Source organism: Bos grunniens, chromosome 25, assembly GCF_055505025.1.
Source record: "Bos grunniens cultivar Pamir isolate PY7600 chromosome 25, Bosgru_T2T1.0, whole genome shotgun sequence".
In the NCBI taxonomy this organism is placed as follows: Eukaryota; Metazoa; Chordata; class Mammalia; order Artiodactyla; family Bovidae; genus Bos; species Bos grunniens.
In genome coordinates this window covers 23,019,798-23,040,618 of record NC_141189.1, presented here as the reverse complement: position 1 = coordinate 23,040,618, position 20,821 = coordinate 23,019,798, and the positions used below count along the sequence as shown (strand labels likewise).

The 20,821-nt window shown below is 38.8% G+C and overlaps 1 protein-coding gene across 2 annotated transcripts in view; it reads left to right on the top strand.

The window, feature by feature from the left end:
• MOSMO (modulator of smoothened) overlaps positions 1 to 20,821 on the top strand; it is a 75,302-nt gene that overhangs the window by 49,986 nt on the left and 4,495 nt on the right. For both annotated transcript variants that reach the window (XR_015154649.1, XM_086375381.1), the window contains one exon: positions 20,188 to 20,400. Coding sequence is in view for 1 of the 2 variants with exons in the window: in XM_086375381.1 (XP_086231507.1) it covers positions 20,188 to 20,400 (213 nt within the window). In the remaining variant the exon portion in view is untranslated. The remainder of the gene's footprint in view (positions 1 to 20,187; positions 20,401 to 20,821) is intronic.

The window sequence follows — 20,821 nt, the reverse complement described above, 5'->3', positions numbered from 1 at the left end:
TCCCTGTCTTGTTTTTGCTGACTGTATAGAGCTTCTCCATCTTTGGCTGCAAAGAATATAATCAATCTGATTTTGGTATTGACCATCTGGTGATGTCCAAGTGTAGAGTCTTCTCTTGTGTTGTTGGAAGAGGGTGCTTGTTTTGACCAGTGCGTTCTCTTGGCAAACTCTTGTTATCCTTTGCCTTGCTTCATTCTGTACTCCAAGGCCAAATTTTCCTGTTACTCCAGGTGTTTCTTGACTTCCTACTTTTGAATTCCAGTCCCTTATAATAAAACGGATATCTTTTTTGGGTGTTCTAGAAGGTTTTGTAGATCTTCACAGAACCGTTCAACTTCAGCTTCTTCAGCGTTACTGGTCTAGGCATAGACTTGGATTACTGTGATACTGAATGGTTTGCCTCAGAAACATCATTCTGTCGTTTTTGAGATTGCATCCAAGTACTGCATTTCAGACTCTTCTGTTGACTATGATGGCTACTCCATTTCTTCTAAGGGATTCTTGCCCACAGTAGCAGATATAATGGTCATCTGAGTTAAATTCACCCATTCCAGTCCATTTTAGTTCACTGATTCCTAAAATGTCGACGTTCACTCTTGCCATCTCCTGTTTGACCACTTCAATTTGCCTTGATTCATGGACCTGACATTCCAGGTTCCTTTGCAATATTGCTCTTTACAGCATAGGACTTTACTTCCATCACCAGTCACATCCACAGCTGGGTGGTGGTTTTGCTTTGGCTCCCTTCATTCTTTCTGGAGTTATTTCTCCACTGATCTCCAGGAGCATATTGGGCACCTACCGACCTGAGGAGTTCATCTTTCAGTGTCCTATCTTTTTGCCTTTTCATACTGTTCATGGGGTTCTCAAGGCAAGAATACTGAAGTGATTTGCCATTCCCTTCTCCGGTGGACCACATTTTGTCAGAACTCTCCACTATGACCTGTCCATCTTGGGTGGCCCTACACAGCATGGCTCATAGTTTCATTGAGTTAGACAAGGCTGTGGTCCATGTGATCAGATTGGTTAGTTATCTGTGATTATGGCAATTGTAATTATCTTTTATTTTTTGTGTGGCTATTGATTATGACAACTGATAAACATCTTTTACTATTGTGATAATATAATAAGTATTATTCAGTTAATACCACTGTATCATGATTCTTCAACAGAAAATAGTAGAATTGTATATCACTAAAACTTCCTTTAATAGAAAAACTTATCACCATTTAAAATCCACATGCATAACGGAATGATCTTGAATTTTTTAAAAAATACAGATGCCTCCAGGTATGTTTCTAATGAGCAGCCATGTTTAAAAACAACTAGACTATATGATGACCTTTTATTTTTATCTAGTTTGTTTCACTTTTCCTATTTTACATTCAGTGTTCTCATTTTATTTATGTTTTCAAATCTCTCCATATCTTTATTTTTGTTATTGTTCTTTCTCAAGCCTAGTAGAAAAGCTTGTGTCTGTGTATATATAATATGTATAATATATTTTAAAACATTTATGAAATTTTACCTAGCTAACAAATTTTATGACATTTTGATTCCACTTTTTTGACTTAGTGTGAATAGAATGCTAGATTTCTAATATATGTTCACTCAAAATTTTTATGTAGTTCCATGTATTTTAACATCTAGTATTACTGCTAAAAATCTAGAAAATTTATAATCTTAGTGATTAAAAAAAATTGAATGAGTCTTGAAACTTCTAATGCATTTCTGAGAAAATAGAGAAATACTATGTTATACAAAAAGAAAAAGTAGTTAACAGGTGATATAGTAGTACTAACTAAAGTACAGGTTTTGTTCAAATTTCACAGAATTTTACGCTCATGTCTATTATTTGTTTTCATACCGTATTTAAGACTCCATATTATATTTAATTGTGTTGAGCAGCTTCAGCTACATGCAGCACATTCTGGTAAATTCTCTTCATTTTTATTCTTTTACAGATATTTTCTAATTTTCCTTATTATGACTTCTTAGATACACCCATTACTTAAATTGGATATTTAATTTCCAAATGCATGGGATATTGTTTAAATTATCTTTAATATTAATTTCTCATTTTGATAGTAATTTCTCATTTAAATGCTTTCTTCTCTGCAATTACCCTCTGTTTTTTTCAGTCTAACTTAAGGCTTTCAATAGCTAAGTCAAAGATCTCTCTTGGTAAATGTCACATTGACTTGAAAATATGTGGGTTATTTTCAAATATCTTTTGATACTGATTTCTAACATAATTCCGCGATGATAAGAGAACTGACTCTGTATGATTTCAGTATCTTTCTCAGTTCAGTTCAGTTGCTCAGTCGTGTCCGACTCTTTGCGACCCCATGGACTGCAGCACACCAGGCTTCCCTGTCCATTACCAACTCCCAGAGCTTGTTCAAACTCATGTCCATTGAGTCAGTGATATCATCAGCCATCTTACCCTCTGTCATCCTCTTCTTCTCCTGCCTTCGATCTTTCCCAGCATCAGAGTCTTTGCCAATGAGTCAGTTCTTCGCATCAGGTGGAACTGATTGGAGAACTCCAATACTTTGGAGCTTCAGCTCCAACATCAGTCTTTCCAATGAATATTCAGGACTGATTTCCTTTAGGATGGACTGGTTGGTTGTCCTTGCAGTCCAAGGGACTCTTAAGAGTCTTCTCCAACACCACAGTTCAAAAGCATCAATTCTTCAGCACTCAGCTTTCTTTATGGTCCATCTCTCACATCCATACCTGACCACTGGAAAAACCATAGCTTTGACTATACGGACCTTTGTCGGCCAAGTAGTGTCTCTGCTTTTTAATATGTTCTCTAGGTTTGTCATAGCTTTTCTTCCATTGAGCAAGCATCTTTTACTTTCATGGCTGCAGTCACCATCTGCTGTGATTTTGTGGGACCAGATGCCATGATCTTAGTTTTTTGAATGTTGAGTTTTAAGCTGACTTTTTCACTCTCCTTTTTCACCTTCATCAAGAGGCTCTTTAGTTCCTCTTTGCTTTCTGCCATAAGGGTGGTGTCATCTGCATATTTGAGGTTATTGATATTTCTTCCAGCAATTTTGATTCCAGCTTGTGCTTCATCCAGCGTGGCATTTCACATCATGTACTCGTCATATAGGTTAAATCAATAGGGTGACAATATACAGCCTTGACATACTCCTTTCCCAGTCAGTACCTTTAGACCATGAAATTTTTGCACCTTGTTTTATGTCCCTGGATATGATCCAGTGTCTCCTAGTTTACAGTCTGTGGGTACTTGAGTAGAATGTGTATCCTGCTGTTGTGCAAAGATTGTATAAATGTTAATTATGTTGAATTGGTTCACAGTGCTTTTCACATCAACTGTATCCTTCTACTTTTCTGTATATTGCTTCTATTAATTTTTGAGAGTTTGTTATTGAAATTCCAACTAAAAATCTTAATTTATCTACTTAAAAATAATTGTAATATATAGTGGAACTATATGTAACCTTGTTCTGTATCTTCCAAGTCTCCTATAAATGTGTTATCATACTTTCATAATTTAAAGAGATTAAAATAAAACTAAGATCATGGCATCTGGTCCCATCATTTCATGGCAATTAGAAGGGGAAAAGGTGGAAACAGTGACAGATTTTCTTTTCTTGGGCTCCAAAATCACTGCAGACAGTGACTGCAGCCATGAAATGAAAAGATGCTTGCTCCTTGCAAAGAAAACTGTGACAAACCTAGATAGCATATTAAAAAGCAGAGACATCACTTTGCCGACAAAGGTCCATATGGTCAAAGCTATGATTTTTCCAGTAGTCATGTATGGTTGTGAGAGTTAGACCGTAAAGAAGGCTGAGTGCCAAAGAATTGATGTTTTGAACTGTGATGCTGGAGAAGACTCTTGGGACTCCTTTGGACAACAAGAAGATCCAACCAGTCCATCCTAAAGGAATTCAGTCCTTAATATTCATTGGAAGGACTGATCCTGAAGCTGAAGCTCCAGTACTTTGGCCACCTGATGCAACAAGCTGACTCACTGGAAAAGACTCTGATGCTGGGAAAGATTGAAGGCAAAAGGAAAAGGGGGCGGCAGATGGACATGAATTTGAGCAAACTCCAGAAGATAGTGAAGGACAGGGGCGTGGCATGCTATAGTCCACTGAGTTGCAAAGAGTCAGATGTGACTTAGTGACTGAACAACAACAAAAATGAGTAGTTATTGGATCCTGAAAATAAAAATTTGCCCTCTGCATTTCTTAAATTTAAAAAGATTTTTGGTTAGTGTTTAAAAAATGTTATGATAGATGTATTTCAAGTTCTTAATAACCAAATATGTCTAGTGGCTAATATATTGGTTCAGGTTCAAGCTGACCAAGGTGTCATTTTCATAGTAAAATCTTCAGTCTTTTTGAATGAACCTAGGTTGTCAGTAGTAATTTGTTCTGATTTCTTTAATTCTTTTATTTGGGGCCTTGTGAAAAAAAAACTTAAGTTTAGAAAAGTCCAGACAGCTCTATTATCACCACGTGAAAAGTAGGAAGGTCAGGGATGTGGAATTTGAGTGCACAGGAGAACTAAAAGGACATGACCCCTGTTGAGGACTTTATTTCTCTATTTTTAATGGACTCTGGTTAACATAACTCCTGTGCCTTTTTTTTTTTTTTTTACTTTGATTTGATTCTCATTTGGTAGTTATGTTCTATAAAGTCACTGCAAACGCTGGATTAGTAAATAGTGGATTATTGTCCCTAAGGGTTAGGTTACTGTGAGCCTATGGTTACATTTCATCAACCAGTCAATTCATTACCTAGTTTCATGTTTCTGTTTAAAGATGCCTTGCTGCTGCTACTGCTGCTAAGTCGCTTTAGTCGTGTCTGTCTCTGTGCGACCCCATAGACGGCATCCCACCAGGCTCCCCCGTCCCTGGGATTCTCAAGGCAAGAACACTGGAGTGGGTTGCCATTTCCTTCTCCAATGCATGAAAGTGAAAAGTGAAAGTGAAGTCGCCCAGTCGTGTCCAACTGTTCGAGACCCCATGGACTGCAGCCTACCTGACTCCTCCAGTCCATGGAATTTTCCAGGCAAGAGTAGTGGAGTGGGGTGCCATCGCCTTCTCCAAAGGACCCCTTAAGGATTCAATACATCAATGATATATTAATATATAAATATTATACACTACTAATAATATATAATAATATAGTGCCAACTGCACTATAACTCGTGTCTGAACAGAGTGTATCTGACACATGTTTTTTCTCTGAAAGTCACACCACAGCCTCCCTGTGCTAGGAACACTAGGCAGCACTTGGGCATTATACTTGGGGGCCCTTTTAAACAGCCAGTTCCGGACTTCCCTGAGGGTCTAGTGGTTAGGACTGCAGTTCCAATGTAGGAGGCTCCAATTTGGTCCCTGGTCGAGGAACTAAGATCCTACCTGCCCTGAAGCACAGCCAAAAAAATTAAAAATGAACAGTAAAATCACCAATAAAAACCTCACAAATGTAAAAGCATGGCATAAAGAGACCATGGAAAGGACACTTGCTTTCCATATGAGAGCTGAAGCAAGGCAGAGCATCACCTGGTTTGACTTCAACTGAAAATGTGTATGTCAGGTGACTCAGCGTTTTGCCATCCTGCACACATGCTGTTGTCTTTGGATGCCCACTAAAGTGCCTCAATTGTTGATTTGAGGGTTACAAATAAATTTTAGTGGGTGAGCATATTTGCAAGTATGAAATCTGCAAATAATTAGGATCAACTGTATGTGAATGCATTTTAAATTTTAAAGTGAAACTGAGAGAATTCCCTGGGAGTCCAATGGTTAGGACTCGGAACTTTCACTGCTGGGGCCCACGTTCAATCCCTGAGGGGGGCAGCTAAAATCCTGCAAACCATGCAGCATGGCCAAAAAAAAAAAGAAAATACAGGTTTTCTTGCTCATATCTAACTTTCCTACCCCGCCCCACTCCATCTTTCCTTTCCAGAAGAGTGGTTACTCAGTTTCCTATGCATCTACATATATGTGTACTTACAGAAATATGCATTTTTAAATAAATGAATCTCATGATACGTATTGTTCTATGGTTTGCTTTTTTCTCGTGATGTCTTAAGAAATCTTTCCACACTAGTATGCACAGAATTATCTCATTCTTTTCAGTATTCTATGGTGTGTGTACTGTAATTAACCATTCCTCTATCTGTCGGTGTTTAGGTTTCTTTCACTATTATAAATAATAATGCAATGAACATCTGCACCTTTTTCTTTGTATATGCAGAATTTTCTCTGGATTACATATGTAAAAATGAAACTGCTGGGTAAAAGGCAGCTTTGCTTAAAATTTTGCCAGAAAGGCAGTTGTATCAGTTGGGTCCTCTGGGAAGCTGGCCACTGAGACGGAATTAGAACTGCAAATAGTATTTGAGAATTAGTGCTTGTGAAAAACAAGGGAACAGACACAAAAGGTGAGAGACAGTGGTCAGAGCATGATACAGATCTATCAGAGTCAGCCAACTCAGTGGGACGCTCTGAAGTAAAGATTACCTTTTAGAGGAGTAATGCTGTGTTGGGCAGAAATGGCTAGGCCCTCGAACTCCTTCATCCTGCGTTATTGACCAGAGGCTTCTTAAGAAAAAAAAAAAAAACGGCTTCATCTTGAAAAATGAGGTGAATCTTAAAAAGTATTAACAGCTGTAGGCTAACTGCATTTGGGAGTTAAACTTCAAGGTGTTCTCAAGGGAAATCTAAGCAGTGTATTTCCAAGGCTGCTACTGCTGTATAATATAGCATTTTGTTGTTGTTGTTATTTATTCACTCAGTCACGTCCAGCTGTTTTGTGACCCCATAGACTGTAGCCTGCCAAGCTCCTCTGTCCATGGGATTTCCCAGGCAAGAATAATAGAGTGGGTTGCCATTTCATTCTCCAGGGGATCTTCTTGACCCAGGGATTGAACTCACATCTCCTGCATTGACAGGCGGATTCTTTACTGCTGAGCCACCCGGGAAGCCCTATAATATAGCATAATGGATAATAGTCTAGAGCCAAACTTCCTAGGTTCAGCATCTTTGTGTATGATTTTATACAACATCTCTGTGGCTCAGTTTTTTCATCTATAAGCTGGAGAAATAATAGTACTTACCTCATAGTTTTACACGGACTCAGATCTGGTGGCTCAGATGGTAAAGTATCTGCCTGTAGTATGGGAGACCTGGATTCTATCCCTAGGTTAGGAAAATCCCCTGGAGAAGGGAATGGCTACTCACTCCAATATCCTTACCTGGAGAATTCCATGGACAGAGGTTATAGTCTACGGGGTTGCAAAGAGTCAGACACAACTGAGCAACTAACACACACATAGTATTATAAAGAGATGAAATGAGCTAGTTTATCTTAAGCACTTAGAATATTACCTGAGACATGTACTGCATAAGCATTAACTGATGTGGTTGCTGTTATTATTTCAAATTGGTCTCCCAAAAGACTGCACCACTTTTCTTCCCACCATCCCAACAGTGTGTAAATTAGTATTCACTTCCCCATACCTTTTCCAGTACTGGATAATACAAATTTTCTTAGTTTTTACCAGTTTAATGGCCAACACATGGTATTTTATCTTAATTTGTGTTTGTTTTTTATGAAGTTGAGCTTTTTTTCTAGCCATCCCAAAGTCATGTGGGATCTTAGCTCCCTGACCAGGGATAAAACCTACACCCTTGGCAGTGAGAACTTGGAGTCCCAACCAAAAGACTGCCAGGGAATTCCCTGAACATCTTTTCATCTTATTGGCCACTCTTCTGTTTGTATACTTGAAGTATTTAATTTTTCCTCATTGATTTCTGATACTTTTTCATATATTCCAAATATTAAACTGTCATATAGTTGAAAATATTTTCTCCCAGCCTCACTTTGTTTTTCAGATTTATTTTTCATTATCATTTATGGTTTCTTTTGTCATAAAGAAGTTTAAAGGTTTTTTGAAGTATTTATTTATTTATTTGGCTGTGTCAGGTCTTGGTTGTGCCACTTGGGATCTTTCATTGATGGCGAACAGACTCTCCAGTTGCAGTGCTCGGGCTCAGTAGTTGCAGTGCTCGGGCTCAGTAGTTGCCACACGCAGGCTTGTTTGCTCTGCAGCATGTGGAATCTTAGTTCCATGACTAGGGATCAAACCCGGGTCTTCTACGTTGCAAAGCAAATTCTTAACCACTGCCCCACCGGTGGTGGTGGGAAGTCCCTAAAGTTTTATCTTTTTTCTTTATGAGCGAGGGTTTTGTGTCTTTTTTTTTTTTTTTTTAAGTCTTTTCAGGGTTATCGTTTTTGAGGTTTTTTTTTTATATTTAGCTATGTATAATATTTTGAATTTATTTTTATCCATAATTTTAAATATTAACTTTTATTTTTTCCCCCAATAATGGGCATTGCCCCAGCGCTATTCATTGACTGGCACGTTTTTTTCCCTGATATTTTGAAATGCCACCTTTACCGTATTCTAAATTCTTGTATGTATTAGATCGGAAGATAGGGATATATTTTTGAAGGTTTTAATGTGTGTTGCCAAATTGCCCTGAAGAATACATTTAGAAATTTATCTTATTGGAGAATATCTTACTTCACCTCCTCAACCTGGTGTTTGTGTTTGTGTTTTTGTTTTTGTTTTTGTTTTTTTTGCTGTAGCCAAAAAATAGAAATATTGTTTTGGTCTGCATTTCTTTGATTACTGGAAAGCATGAACTTTAAAGTATATGTACTTTAGATATCCTGTATGCCATCTTATATGAATTGCTTATTCATATCCTTTGTCCATTTTTCAATTTTGATATTCAATTTCACATTGATTTGAAAGGACTCACTATATATAAAGAATATTACCCCTTCATATGTATTGCATGTGGTTATTATTTACTTTTAAATTACAATCATGATCTTTTTCTTTATAGAATCTGACTTTGCATATATAGTTGAAGGGTCTTCCCCATTCCTAAGACCACACAGTCAACTTGAATATTTTCCTTTTTTAAAAAATAATTGTATTTATTTGTTTATTTTTGGTTGTGCTGGGTCTTTGCTGCTGCGTGGGCATTTCTCTAGTTGTGATGAGCAAGGACTACGGTTCGTTGTGGTTCCTTCTCATTGCTGTGGCTTTTCTTCTTGTTGAATGCAGATTCTAGGATACGTGGGCTTCAGTAGTTGTAGCATGTGGGCTCAGGAGTTGGGGCTCCTGGGCTCCAGAGTACAGGCTCAATAGTTGTGGCACACAGGCTTAGTGTCTCCGGGACACATGGGATCTTCCCGAACCAGGGATTGAATCATGTCTCTTACATTGGCAGGTGGATTCTTCACCACTGAGCCACCAGGGAAGCCCCATTTTCTTTTTTCTTTTTATTTTATGATTTTAGTTTTTATATTTCTGCTATCTTATTTTGATACAGGGTATTAATAGGAATCTATCTTAATTCTTTTCTAATTAGAAATTTATTTTTTTAACTTTCTAAAAAGTTCTTTTCTAATTCTTAATCCATTATTTCCATTGATTTCTAATGCCATCATATATATATTTGATCTGTTGAGGTTATTTGATTCTGTTTTATTGATTTATTGATTGAGGTTGTTTACATCTGTTTTGTGGCTGGAAAATGTACTTTGGAAAGAAAACACTCTGTGGAAGTATTTTCAAACACTTTAGTTTTGGAAGTTAAAAGGAAATCCTCTCTTAAGCTAGAGTAAGTGAAGTGAAGTGACTTGGGTTCTGCTTGTGTTCCTTTATTCTGCCTTGTGGTCTTTAAATAGCACACTTCACTATATCTCTAGCACCAGAGGCTTTATGTGGTGATTTAAAATATTAAACTCCAAAAGAAAATAATTCCAGGATTTAAGAAACACTTCTTGCCAAGTGTAATTGAATGTTACTCTTTAGGTCTGATCATCTCTTTGACAAGAAGCAAGTTTTTTGTTTTTTTTTTTCTAGCTTGCTTGCTTGCTTTCTTTCTTTCTTTTTTTTTTTATTTTATTAAAAAAAAAAAAAAGAAGCAAGTTTTGAAGGTAAACCTATCTCTAGAAAAAAAGCAGGAGTTCTCAGGATATCTGGGATAAAATATCTGTAGCTCAAATCACAGATAAATAGCTGATTACTTTAATATTTAAAGAGCTCTTATACTTCAGTAAGGGAAATGCAGTAGTTCCTGCCTTATCTCCCCTACGAAGGGGTATGTTCCAAGACCCCCAGTGAATGCTGGAAACTGCAGATAGTACTCCACCCTCTATCCTATGTTTTTCCCTATACATAAACACCTGTGTGATAAAGTTTAATTTATAAATAAGGCAAAGTAAGAGCATAAAAACAAGAACTAAAAGAGAACAATTATAACAATATATTGAGTAAAAGTTATGTAAATGTTATCTCTGTCTTTAACTTCAACATTGCCAGAATTCTTCATTTGCAGATACAACTTCTTTAGTAGTTTTTATATTCTTCTGTCCAGACCTATTCCTGGAGCTATGTAATCATCCTTTACTGGCAGTAAATGGCTTGGTACCATTTGTTTTAGGGAATCCTTTGCTGATGTTTTCCTATAGACTCTGTGCTTTCTGATGTAACACATTGCCATCAATTGGCAAGTTTTCTACCTACAAGTTTAATGCCTTTTCCATCTTAGCTAAGTACTTAACACACTATGGCCATAACTTATGCAGTTTGAGGTACAACAGCAAAAAATAGCATGAATTTCTCTTCCATCTTCACAGTTCACAGATAGAAGATTCATTCATACTATAGATCTTAGCAATTTTGGCATACAATTTTTTTTCTTACTGAAAACTGTCACCTTTCATGTAAAAGAAGCTGTTTATGGTTTCACTTTGGCATAGCCTAATTGGCAGCATCACTAGTCTTGTACTTTGGGGCTATTATTAAGTAAAATAAGGGTACCTGAATAGAAGCACTGGGATACCTCGACAGTCTGTTGGATAACTTACATGACCAAAAATCCTAAAGGAAATCAACCCTGAATATTCATTGGAAGGACTGATGCTGATGCTTGAGGCTCCAGTACTTTGGCTACATGATACAAAAAGCCATCTCGTTGGAAAAGACCCTGATGCTGGCAAAGTAGGAAAAGGGGACGACAGAGGATGAGATGGTTGGATGGCATCATTGACTTACTGGACGTGAGTTTGGGCAAGCTCTGGGAGATAGTGAAGGACAGGGAAGCCTAGCATGTTGCAGTCCATGGAGTCACAAAGAGTTAGACATGACAGTGACTGAACAACAAGTGACTAACAGGCGGTAGCCCATACAGCGTGTGCCCACTGGACAACGGGATGATTCATGTCCTAGGTGGGCCAGAGCAGGTGCTATGAGATTTCATCATGCTACTCAAAACAGCTCACAATTTAAAACTAATTGTTTATTTCATTTTGTTTTTCAGTCACTCAGTCGTGTCTGACTCTTTGTGACCCCCAAAAATTTGAACAATTTTATTTAGTTTAGAATTGTTTACTTGTAGAATTTTCCGTTTAATATTTTTGGACTGCGGTCAACTGCAGGTAACAAACTGGAAAGCAAAACTGTGGTTAAGGGGGAATACTGTATTCTAGCACACACATGACAGGTCTCAGAAGGGGAACAGAGAAGGGGCTTAAAGAATATTTGAAGAAATAATGACCAAAATCTCTCCAGGTTTAATGAAAAACTTTAATCTCCACATTGAAGAACCTCAACAAATTCCAAGCAGGATAGACTCAAAGTAATTCACACCTAGCTACATCATAGTCATACAGTCCAAAGACATGAAGAGCATCTTGAAAACAGCAGGGGAAAAGTGAATCCTCATGTACAAGGGATCCTCAAAACCATTAGCAACTGACTTCTCATCAGAAACCATGAGGCCAGAGAGCAGTGGGATGACACATTCAAAATGCTGCAAGAAACAGACTGTCAACTAAAAATTCTGCAAAACTATCCTTCAGAAACAAAAGAGAAATCAAGGTATTCTAAAAAAACAAAAACTGAGAAAATTCATCACAGACTTGTCCTGTAAGAAATACTGAGGGGAGTTTTCTTCAAATTGAAATAAAAGGGCATGAGGCACTGTTTTGGATCCACTTGAAGAAATCCACCAGTAAAAGTAACTACAGAGGTGAATATAAAAGTCAGTATAAATGTCTTTTTGCGAGTAATCCTTTCCTCTTTAAAAGGTTCATTTATTTGTTTAGGCTGCGCTGGGTCTTCATTGCTTTGTGTGGGCCTTCTTCAGTTGCAGCGCGCGGGGGACTGTTCCCCAGGCGCAGTGCGCAGGCTTTGCGTTGCAGCTGCTTCTCTGGTGGAGCACAGGCTCTAGGCGCTTGGGCTTCAGTAGTTGTGGTGCACAAGCGTAGTTGCTCTGCAGCATGTGGGCTCTTCCTGGACCAGGGATTAAACCCGTGTCCCCTGCATTGGCAGGCAGATTCTTTTACCACTGAGCTACCAGGGAAGTCCTCTTTTCCTCTTTAAAATAGGGTAATAATTATAAAACTGTGCTGATGGGCTTACAGTATATAAAGATGTAATTTACATGGTAATAAGTACAAAAGAAAGGGAGGTAATAGAGGGATATTGGGGCAAAAATTTTGGTATACTATTGAAATTAAGTTGGTAAATCTAATCTGTTGGGTTTTGTCTGAGATAAAATCCATCATTTTTAAGTGTGCAATTCAGTGATTTTTAGTATATCCATAATGCTGTGCAATCATTGCCAATATCTAGTTCCAGAGTATTTGCATCAGCCCAGGAAAAAGAAACCCCGAACTTCCCAATTCCTCCTCCCCTAGCCCCTGGCAGCAACTAATCTCTGTCTCTGTGGATTTACCTATTTGTTATATTTCATATACATGAAATAATACGCCATATAGCCTTTTGTGTCTGGCTTTTTTGTAAACTTAACATAGGGTTTATACATGTAGCTTGTGTTAGTACTTTTTAAAAATTTTTTTGAATAATATTCTATGGATTTTGTTTATCATTTGATGGACATTTGGGTTGTTTCCACTTTCCTTGTTATTCTGAATAATGCTTTGGACATTCATATACAAGTTTTTGTGTAAATGTATGTATTCTAACTCCTGGGTACACTATAATACACTTCAATTCTGACAGTAGCCACCTAGAGTTAGCACAGATCCCACAGATTAAGGGCTCTGTCTTCGACAAGATTGCCTCTAGTTCAGACACTGCCACAAGTTTGAGGTGAGGGGGCATTTCTCACCTACTGGCTATAAATTTAGGATTTCCCTCAAGTTCGATAAAGAGACAGTTATAATGCTATGATTGGGGGCATGGAAGCATAGAGGAGCAATCCGCCCAGAATGGGAGTGTAAGAGCTTGTCGAGGAAGACTTGCCAGAGGTGACTTTTAAACTGTGACTGGGATTTGGAATTGTAGGTACTAACCGTTTGAAAGAGTAGTTTAAGCAGAGGGAACGCATATATGAAAGCCTGGTGTGCTCATGCTTGTTAGAGATGATTTAAGAATTAACTTAAGAACTTGAGCACCAAATATGAAAAAATGGGAAAAAAGAAGCAATATCATCCAGACTTTTGTAAGCCACTTGGACTTAATCGAAGAAACCGTGTATAGAAGACAAACAAGTCCAACAAAGATCCCTAAGAAACACCGTGGCAGAGAACAAAGTGCCTGTGGAAAAAAAGAAAGAAAAACCAGAGAGGCCAGAGGAAAATAAATAGAATACGGAGTCACTAAAACCAGAGGAAATGAAGTTATATCAGATGCTGCTAAAATATTGAGAAAAGACTTAGAAATACCCATCAAAGTCAGCAGAGTGGAATGAATGATGAACCTGGCAAGAGCTGTGCCAGGGGGTGGTTGGGGTAAAAGCCAAGCTACAGTAGATTAAAGGGTGAATAAGACTCAGGGAAGTGGAGATAGGAACTCTTGGCCAGGCTCGGGGACAAAGGATGCTAGGCAGAGCAGACAGAAACACAGGCATGTTGAGACCAGAGGATGACTTGACATGATGGGGTGTTCTTGTTTTATAATAGGGGAGACTTGGGGGGCTTTCCTGGCTGTCCAGTAGTTAATACTCTCCATGTCTAATTCAAGGGGCATGGGTTTCATCCCTGGTCAGGGAATTAGGATCCCACACACCAGGCGGTGCAGCCAAAAAGTAAGAAGTAAACAGGTCTTAAAAAAAAAATAGGGGAGACTTTTGCAGTCCAGAAAAGAAAGAAAATAATGTTAGGCAAGCTCCCAGAGAAAGTAAGAGGGAATAGGATCCAAAACAAAGGTAGAAAGATCAATAAGATGAAAGAACAAGTATACACAGATAAATTCATAAGTTCTCATGGTGAACAGTTAAGGAGTTGCTGTATGATGGCCCCTATCTTTTCTGCAAAGTAACAGACCAAGGCATCTACTGAAGTGATGGGGGGGCGGGGGTGTGGATCGTTCTCATATAGTGTGCAGTGGACTTGAAATGGGCACAGGAGAGAATGGGGAAGTGGTGCATTAGGGACATCTAATTTGTTTCTGGATAATAATGGCCCTGAGATAGTGATGGTTTCTCAATAGGAACTTAGTGTCACCCCTCTGCTCTGAGCATCAGCATCCTGGAGGTAAGTGCAAGGGCAAAACTTAGATTGAATCAGGGTTATGGTTTTTGCCAGGTGGGTACAGTGAAAGGATAGAAAGGTGGTAATATGATGGATCAAGGACTCTAGGCTGGATAAGGGAAGAAGTGAAGATGGTAGGAGAGTGATGGATGCCAAGAAAATAGCAGAAAGTGCCAGGGAGATATAAGAACAGGTGGAAGTAACAGGAAGGGACACTGTTACTAAAGCAGACACTGGTGACTGGCCTAATAAACCTAAGTGTTATGTCACTAGGGTTTTCAGACACTGCCATTGTATGGTTCATTAGATTCCTCGTTTTACCTGTTCACTCTTTTTGGCCAGTTCACTATTTATAAGTACCCACCTCTAAAGGTGGGCTTCCCAGGTGGCTCAAATGGTAAAGAACTGGCCTACCAATGCAGGAGATGCAGGTTCAATCCCTGGGTTGGGAAGAACCCCTAGAGAAGGGAATGGCAACCCTCTCCAGTATTCTTGCCTGGCAGGCTACAGTCCATGGGGCCGCAAAGAGTCAGACCCAACTTTGCAAGTAAACAACTTCTTAAGGTAGAACCCAGAAATCACAGCTAATAAAAAAATAATCATCACTAGCAGTGCTTCTGGAGGAAAAAATTAAATATGTGAAGTTTTTAAGTTACCTGTGGACTATCATTTTCTGTGCTTGTGTCCCTACTCATTTAAAGTATGAGCTGCCGGGGTATGACTTACACAAGAAGGTGTATATCACTGCCCACATTGGGCTGCCAGGCTTCTTCTCACCTGCCTCCAGATTCTCCTAAATTTCCTCAACCAACCTGTCACTAAAACATAAAACTAAGTTTCAGTTTGGTTGGAATATTGTCCCTTACTTAAACAGATGCTCTTGAAAAGGGCAATATGTTAAACCTTTATCAATCATTAAGACCATTACGTTACTAGTAGGCTAGCTTGCCAAGATCAGATGTTTATATCCCCAGAGAGAAAGTAGAGTAAGAGATCCACATCAGTGGTAGCGATTGGGTGGGCCAGTTCCTTTCATTAACAAAGAGAGCCCCATGAGATGAAGAGAACACTTATAGAAAGAAAATTCAAGGGGAAGATGGAAGAGGGCAATGGTGCTGCTGCTGCTTGCTAAGTCGCTTCAGTCGTGTCTCTGTACGACCCTATAGACAGCAGCCCACCAGGCTCCGCCGTCCCTGGGATTCTCCAGGCAAGAACACTGGAGTGGGTGAAGAGGGCAATAGCAAACGTTAAATAACTTCACCGTTTTGTTCAAATTCAAACCTATATTGGAAAACCCAATCTGTGGCCAGTTTATTGAACGGTTACTGTACCCGATTTGCTCTGACGGATTGGTGGGTATGTGTGCCTTAGTGCTTTACAACTCCTGTGTTTCAGATTTTCTGTAACACAGCTTTTACACGTGGTGATGACGTGCCTTGTAATCATCCTCGTGCTCAAACTGGCTGTGTTAAATCATTTCAGTAGTGTTTGGATCCATAGATGATGGGTGTCAAAAGCCTCCTCAGTTAAGATTCCCCACTTAACAGGAAATTATGACTTCTTTTTCTGTGTTTTGATACACCGGTGAGATACTAAGAGGCATATGGCATGCTATAGTTCCTGGTTGATTTCCTTTTTCCTGTTGTGTGCAAGTCTTTTATTTGGCTAGACTGGTTACCTAGGAAACAGCTGCAGGGTAAAGATGGATTGGCTGTTTGGGAAATGGAATTACAGACCCCTTCAAGAAACAGAAGACCTGTTGGATAAAGCAAAAAAATTAGTGAATGGCTAAGTGTATGCTTAATTTAGTGTGCTTCAAGAAATCACACTGAGTTCTATAGAAAATTTAATTAATGCAATATGATTTTTAAATTTATTTTTTAATTTCACCAAATGTTTGTTAATTCCTGCTTTGTGCCCACTGCCGCAGGCCATTCTGAGGGCTTTCAGTGAAGTAAAACGTTCAGTTCCCTCATTTTCTGTTTGGGTCTAAAAGAAGCTACCTTAAAATCAAGTGCATGGGGCTTCCCTGGTGGCTCACTGATAAAGAATCCTGCTAATGCAGGAGACACAGGTTCGATCCCTGATCTGGGAATATTCACATGCCACGGAGCAACTAAGCCCATGCACCATAACTATTGCGCCTGTGCTCTAGAGCCCAGGAGCCACAACTGCTGAAGCCTGCGTGCCCGCAGCTACTGAAACCAACTGCTGAAGCCTGCGTGCCCACAACTACTGAAGCCAACTGCTGAAGCCTGTGTGCCCACAACTACTGAAGCCTGCGTGCCCACAACTACTGAAGCCTGCGTGCCCTGAAGCCACCACAATGATGAGCCTACACACCGCATCTAGAGAAAGGCCCACACAGGAATGAAGACCCAGCAAAGCCAAAAATAATAGATAAATAAAAGTTATTTTTAAAAAATCAAGTGCACAATTATGTGATATAGTCTATAAGTGTGTTCAGAGAGTTTGGAGGATGTAAAGGATCTTGGCTAGTCAGTGTGAGTGGTGGACTTGAATCTGCAGGTAGGAGATAATACTTTGAGGTAAAAGATGAAATTTAAAGACCTGGTGAAAGTTCGGGTACTCAGAGTACCTGAATTTACAACATTCAACAATAGCAGCACAATTACCCTTGCAGTTCCCTACATCCAGACAGCTTATGGAAAATATGTAACTCTGATATAAATTATATTGCCCTAGAGTCTTAGGAAAATGAATATTAGCAACAATGTTGACCCACCACTGTTTGCACTAACGCTTGCATAATTTAAGAAAAAATCTATTTTAACTGAAAGTGTGGCAGAGTATTAGTTTTGTAATCTCAAACCACTACAGAAATGTGGGCATGTAAAAGACATTCAATAAAATATTTGTGAGTTGATTTTCTTATATACAGTATACCTTCCTGTTAGTATTAGCTTTCTTTTCTTTCAGAATGTAGCTGTTGAATATTAGGTCTTGATTTGTAGTGATAAGGCCTTTTGTAAATATAGGAGCATAACTCCTCTTTCAAAGCTGAACATCTGTCAGGTTATCTCCATTTGATTTCTAGGAAGTATAGCTATCTCAGTGGACTCGATGGTCATGAGTTTGAGCAAGCTCTGGGAGTTGGTGATGGACAGGGAAGCCTAGCATGCTGCAGTCCATGGAGTCGCAAAGAGTCGCACACGACTGAGCAACTGAACTAAACTGATAGCTATAATTTTCATTTTCTTACTTATTATCTTTGTATTCATTTGGTGTGGTGTGCCTCTCAGGAGAGGAAGAAAAAGCAGTCCTACTCAGAAAGCGTAACAATCTACAGGCACAGAAAATTAAATTTGAGTCCTCTTTGCCATGCCCATAAATGGAAAGTAAGAGGGGCAATAAAAGGATACTCTGAAATATTTTGAAGGAGAGATGTATTGAACCTACAGCCTCAAATATTTACCAGCAAAGAATAATTCTCAAATTTAAATTTCACTGTGCTGGCTGTTTAGAGTTACTGATGAAAGTGTCTTTGTACTGATATTTAAGTCGTGAAGAAAGTTGTTACTGTAATCAGAATCCATAATATTGAATTTTTCCAGAGGGTCTTTTATTGCCTGTTGTCTATTCTCACAGTAATTAGAGCTTTTATAAATGAAATAGTGACTACAGAGGGTAATTTGTTAGAAGTTTTTTGCTGAGTGATCAGGAATGGTTTCCTGATAGAAGTGCTTGAGCACTGCTGTGAATGCTTTATTTCCCAAATTACTATAAGATGGCTTGTCATAATAAGACACACTCTCTCCCCCAAGTTTCCTTTTCAAGAAAACTTTATAGTGTTTCATTTTAAGAACAATTACGCAACTCCCTGCTACCTCCTCACCCCTGTTGTTGCACCTTTTCTGGTCTCAAGCAATTACCAGATACTAAAAAGGTTGGGCTTCCCCTGGTGGCTCAGTGGTAAAGAATCCGTCTGCCTGCCAGAGCAGGAGACACAGGTTCAATCCGTGATCTGGGGGGTTAGTGATTGTCCGAAACTTTGAACTGAGCCTATGAACTCACTCCACTCCAAACAGCGGCTATAGAAGGCGGATAGTGTGGCATTACTGTGAAGGCTTGCTTACTTTCTGCCCCTCTCCCCCCTCACCTCCTCCACCTTGCTGGAGATGATCCCATAATTATAACTCTCTTTGCACCTCTTCGGAGATCACAAGAAGCACCTAATTACCAGATGATTTGAGAGAAAAAGTCCAGCTTATTTGAGTTATTGTCTTCCACTCTTGAAAAGTTACAAAGTTAGCCTTAGAGGAAAAAAAAGACCACAACTCAATTTTGAGAGCAGAGCTGTTTTTTTTCTTTGTTTTCTTTGAACGCATTGATTATTTCTAAAAATGTACTAATGGCAAAGGCAACTTGCAGGAAAGCAGCACCCGACCAACAGCCCCACATATGCACGTATATATACAGCTCCAGCCCTGGTCTGTCTTCTCCCACTAAGGGCAGCTCCCCAAAATGCCTCACAAAGGAACTTGTTCATGGCACATGCTGTGATTTTGAGGTTACTGTCTTTTTGTTGTAGCTCTTGTTCATAATGAGAAAATAAGACCAACAAAAGATGCAGAAATCTATTATGTTTTCAGTGGCTCCAGAAATTTCTTGTATTTTTGGCAGCTGTTTTCCCATTTGCAGTTGCTCTTAAAAGGGAGAAGCAAGCAAGTTTTACTCAGAAGTAACATTTTAATTGTTCTTCTTAGTGGAGAAAAGGATAAAATAATTACTTTTTCATCTTCCTTGTCTAGATTTCTGTAAATTAATTTACCCCAAATTTGATAGAGGGGTTCCTTGGGTTTGACATGAAAACATGTTTGTTTAAAAATAGCACTTAATGTTTTACAAAAAACGCTTTCGTTTATTTAAATGGGAGAGAAGTGCTTTAAAAGTTAGCACTGATGCCTCTATGCTTTTTTGCTGAAGCATGCTAGTAATGATTTAGCAATGTGAGCACTTTCACATTGTACAAAAATTGTTGAACTTACCAAACAGGGTGAACTTACTAGTTTTTCTAGCATTTTCTTGAATTTCATGGAAAAATGCTTATATTGTAATATTCTTAGACCTTTTAAATTTAATAAAATAATATTGGTTCTAGTATTTTATCCATTATTTAATTTTATCTACATATTACACTTAGAAATATTTCAAGTTTGCCTTTAATTTTTTTAAAAGTGTGTTTCTTCTCAGCCAGAACAATATACGGTGAGACTTAGATCTGGAAATAGAAAAGTTTCAATTCTTTCTGTTAGAATGATAAGCCCAGCGAGAGCAGGAACCTCATCTCTCTCGTTCACTTATTTCCCTGGAGCCTAGAACAGTGCTTGACTCAAGCACCCAGAAAAGTAAAAAATGACTGAGTGATTGCCTTCTATGACTTGTGGGGTTTGTTTAAGTTTACTTTGCATGTTAAACGAAATATTTCTACGTAGCGGACTACAGCATAATGCTGCGGAGTAGGACCCAGTGGAATTAAGTGCTGGGATGACCCACTCAGAGAGAAATAAGATTTAAGGGGTGTTGGTAGGGACTGTTCCCTGGGTGTGCCAAACCCACTAACATATTCCTATGTTTTGCCTCTCCCCAGGAGCACTCACTGTGGGCCTTGTGCGACAGTGTCAAACAATCCATGGACGAGACCGGACATGCATCCCACCTCGGCTTCCCCCAGAGTGGGTCACCACACTGTTTTTTATCATCATGGGAATCATTTCATTGACTGTCACTTGTGGTTTGTTGGTGGCTTCCCACTGGCGAAGAGAAGCCACAAAATATGCTCGATGGATAGCATTCACTGGAAGTAAGTAACCTGTGCTAAGTAAATTTGTCTAGAAGGCACTCACACTGGTATTTTTATGAAGATATTCAAGTCTCAGTAATAAGGACTCTCTAATCATCAAAGAGCACCATTTGTGTACGGCCATCAGATAGACTCCACGCAGTCCCATCAGCTCTTCAGAATTCTCACCACAAGACCAGGACATCCAGACCTTAATTGCTTTGAATAAAGTGCTATTTTAATGAATTTTATTTTTGCTCACACTGTGACATAAGTTTTCCAGGCCTGTGACTCAGAGCTACCACTAACCTGAGTCTTTTCCTCTTCTTAAAAGTATTGGAATCTTCTGTCAAATAAAGATAAATCTAGAAAAATATATACAGAAATATAAATTAGTTTAAGGTGGTGATTTGCTTTTTAATATCATTGATTTGAGTTTCTA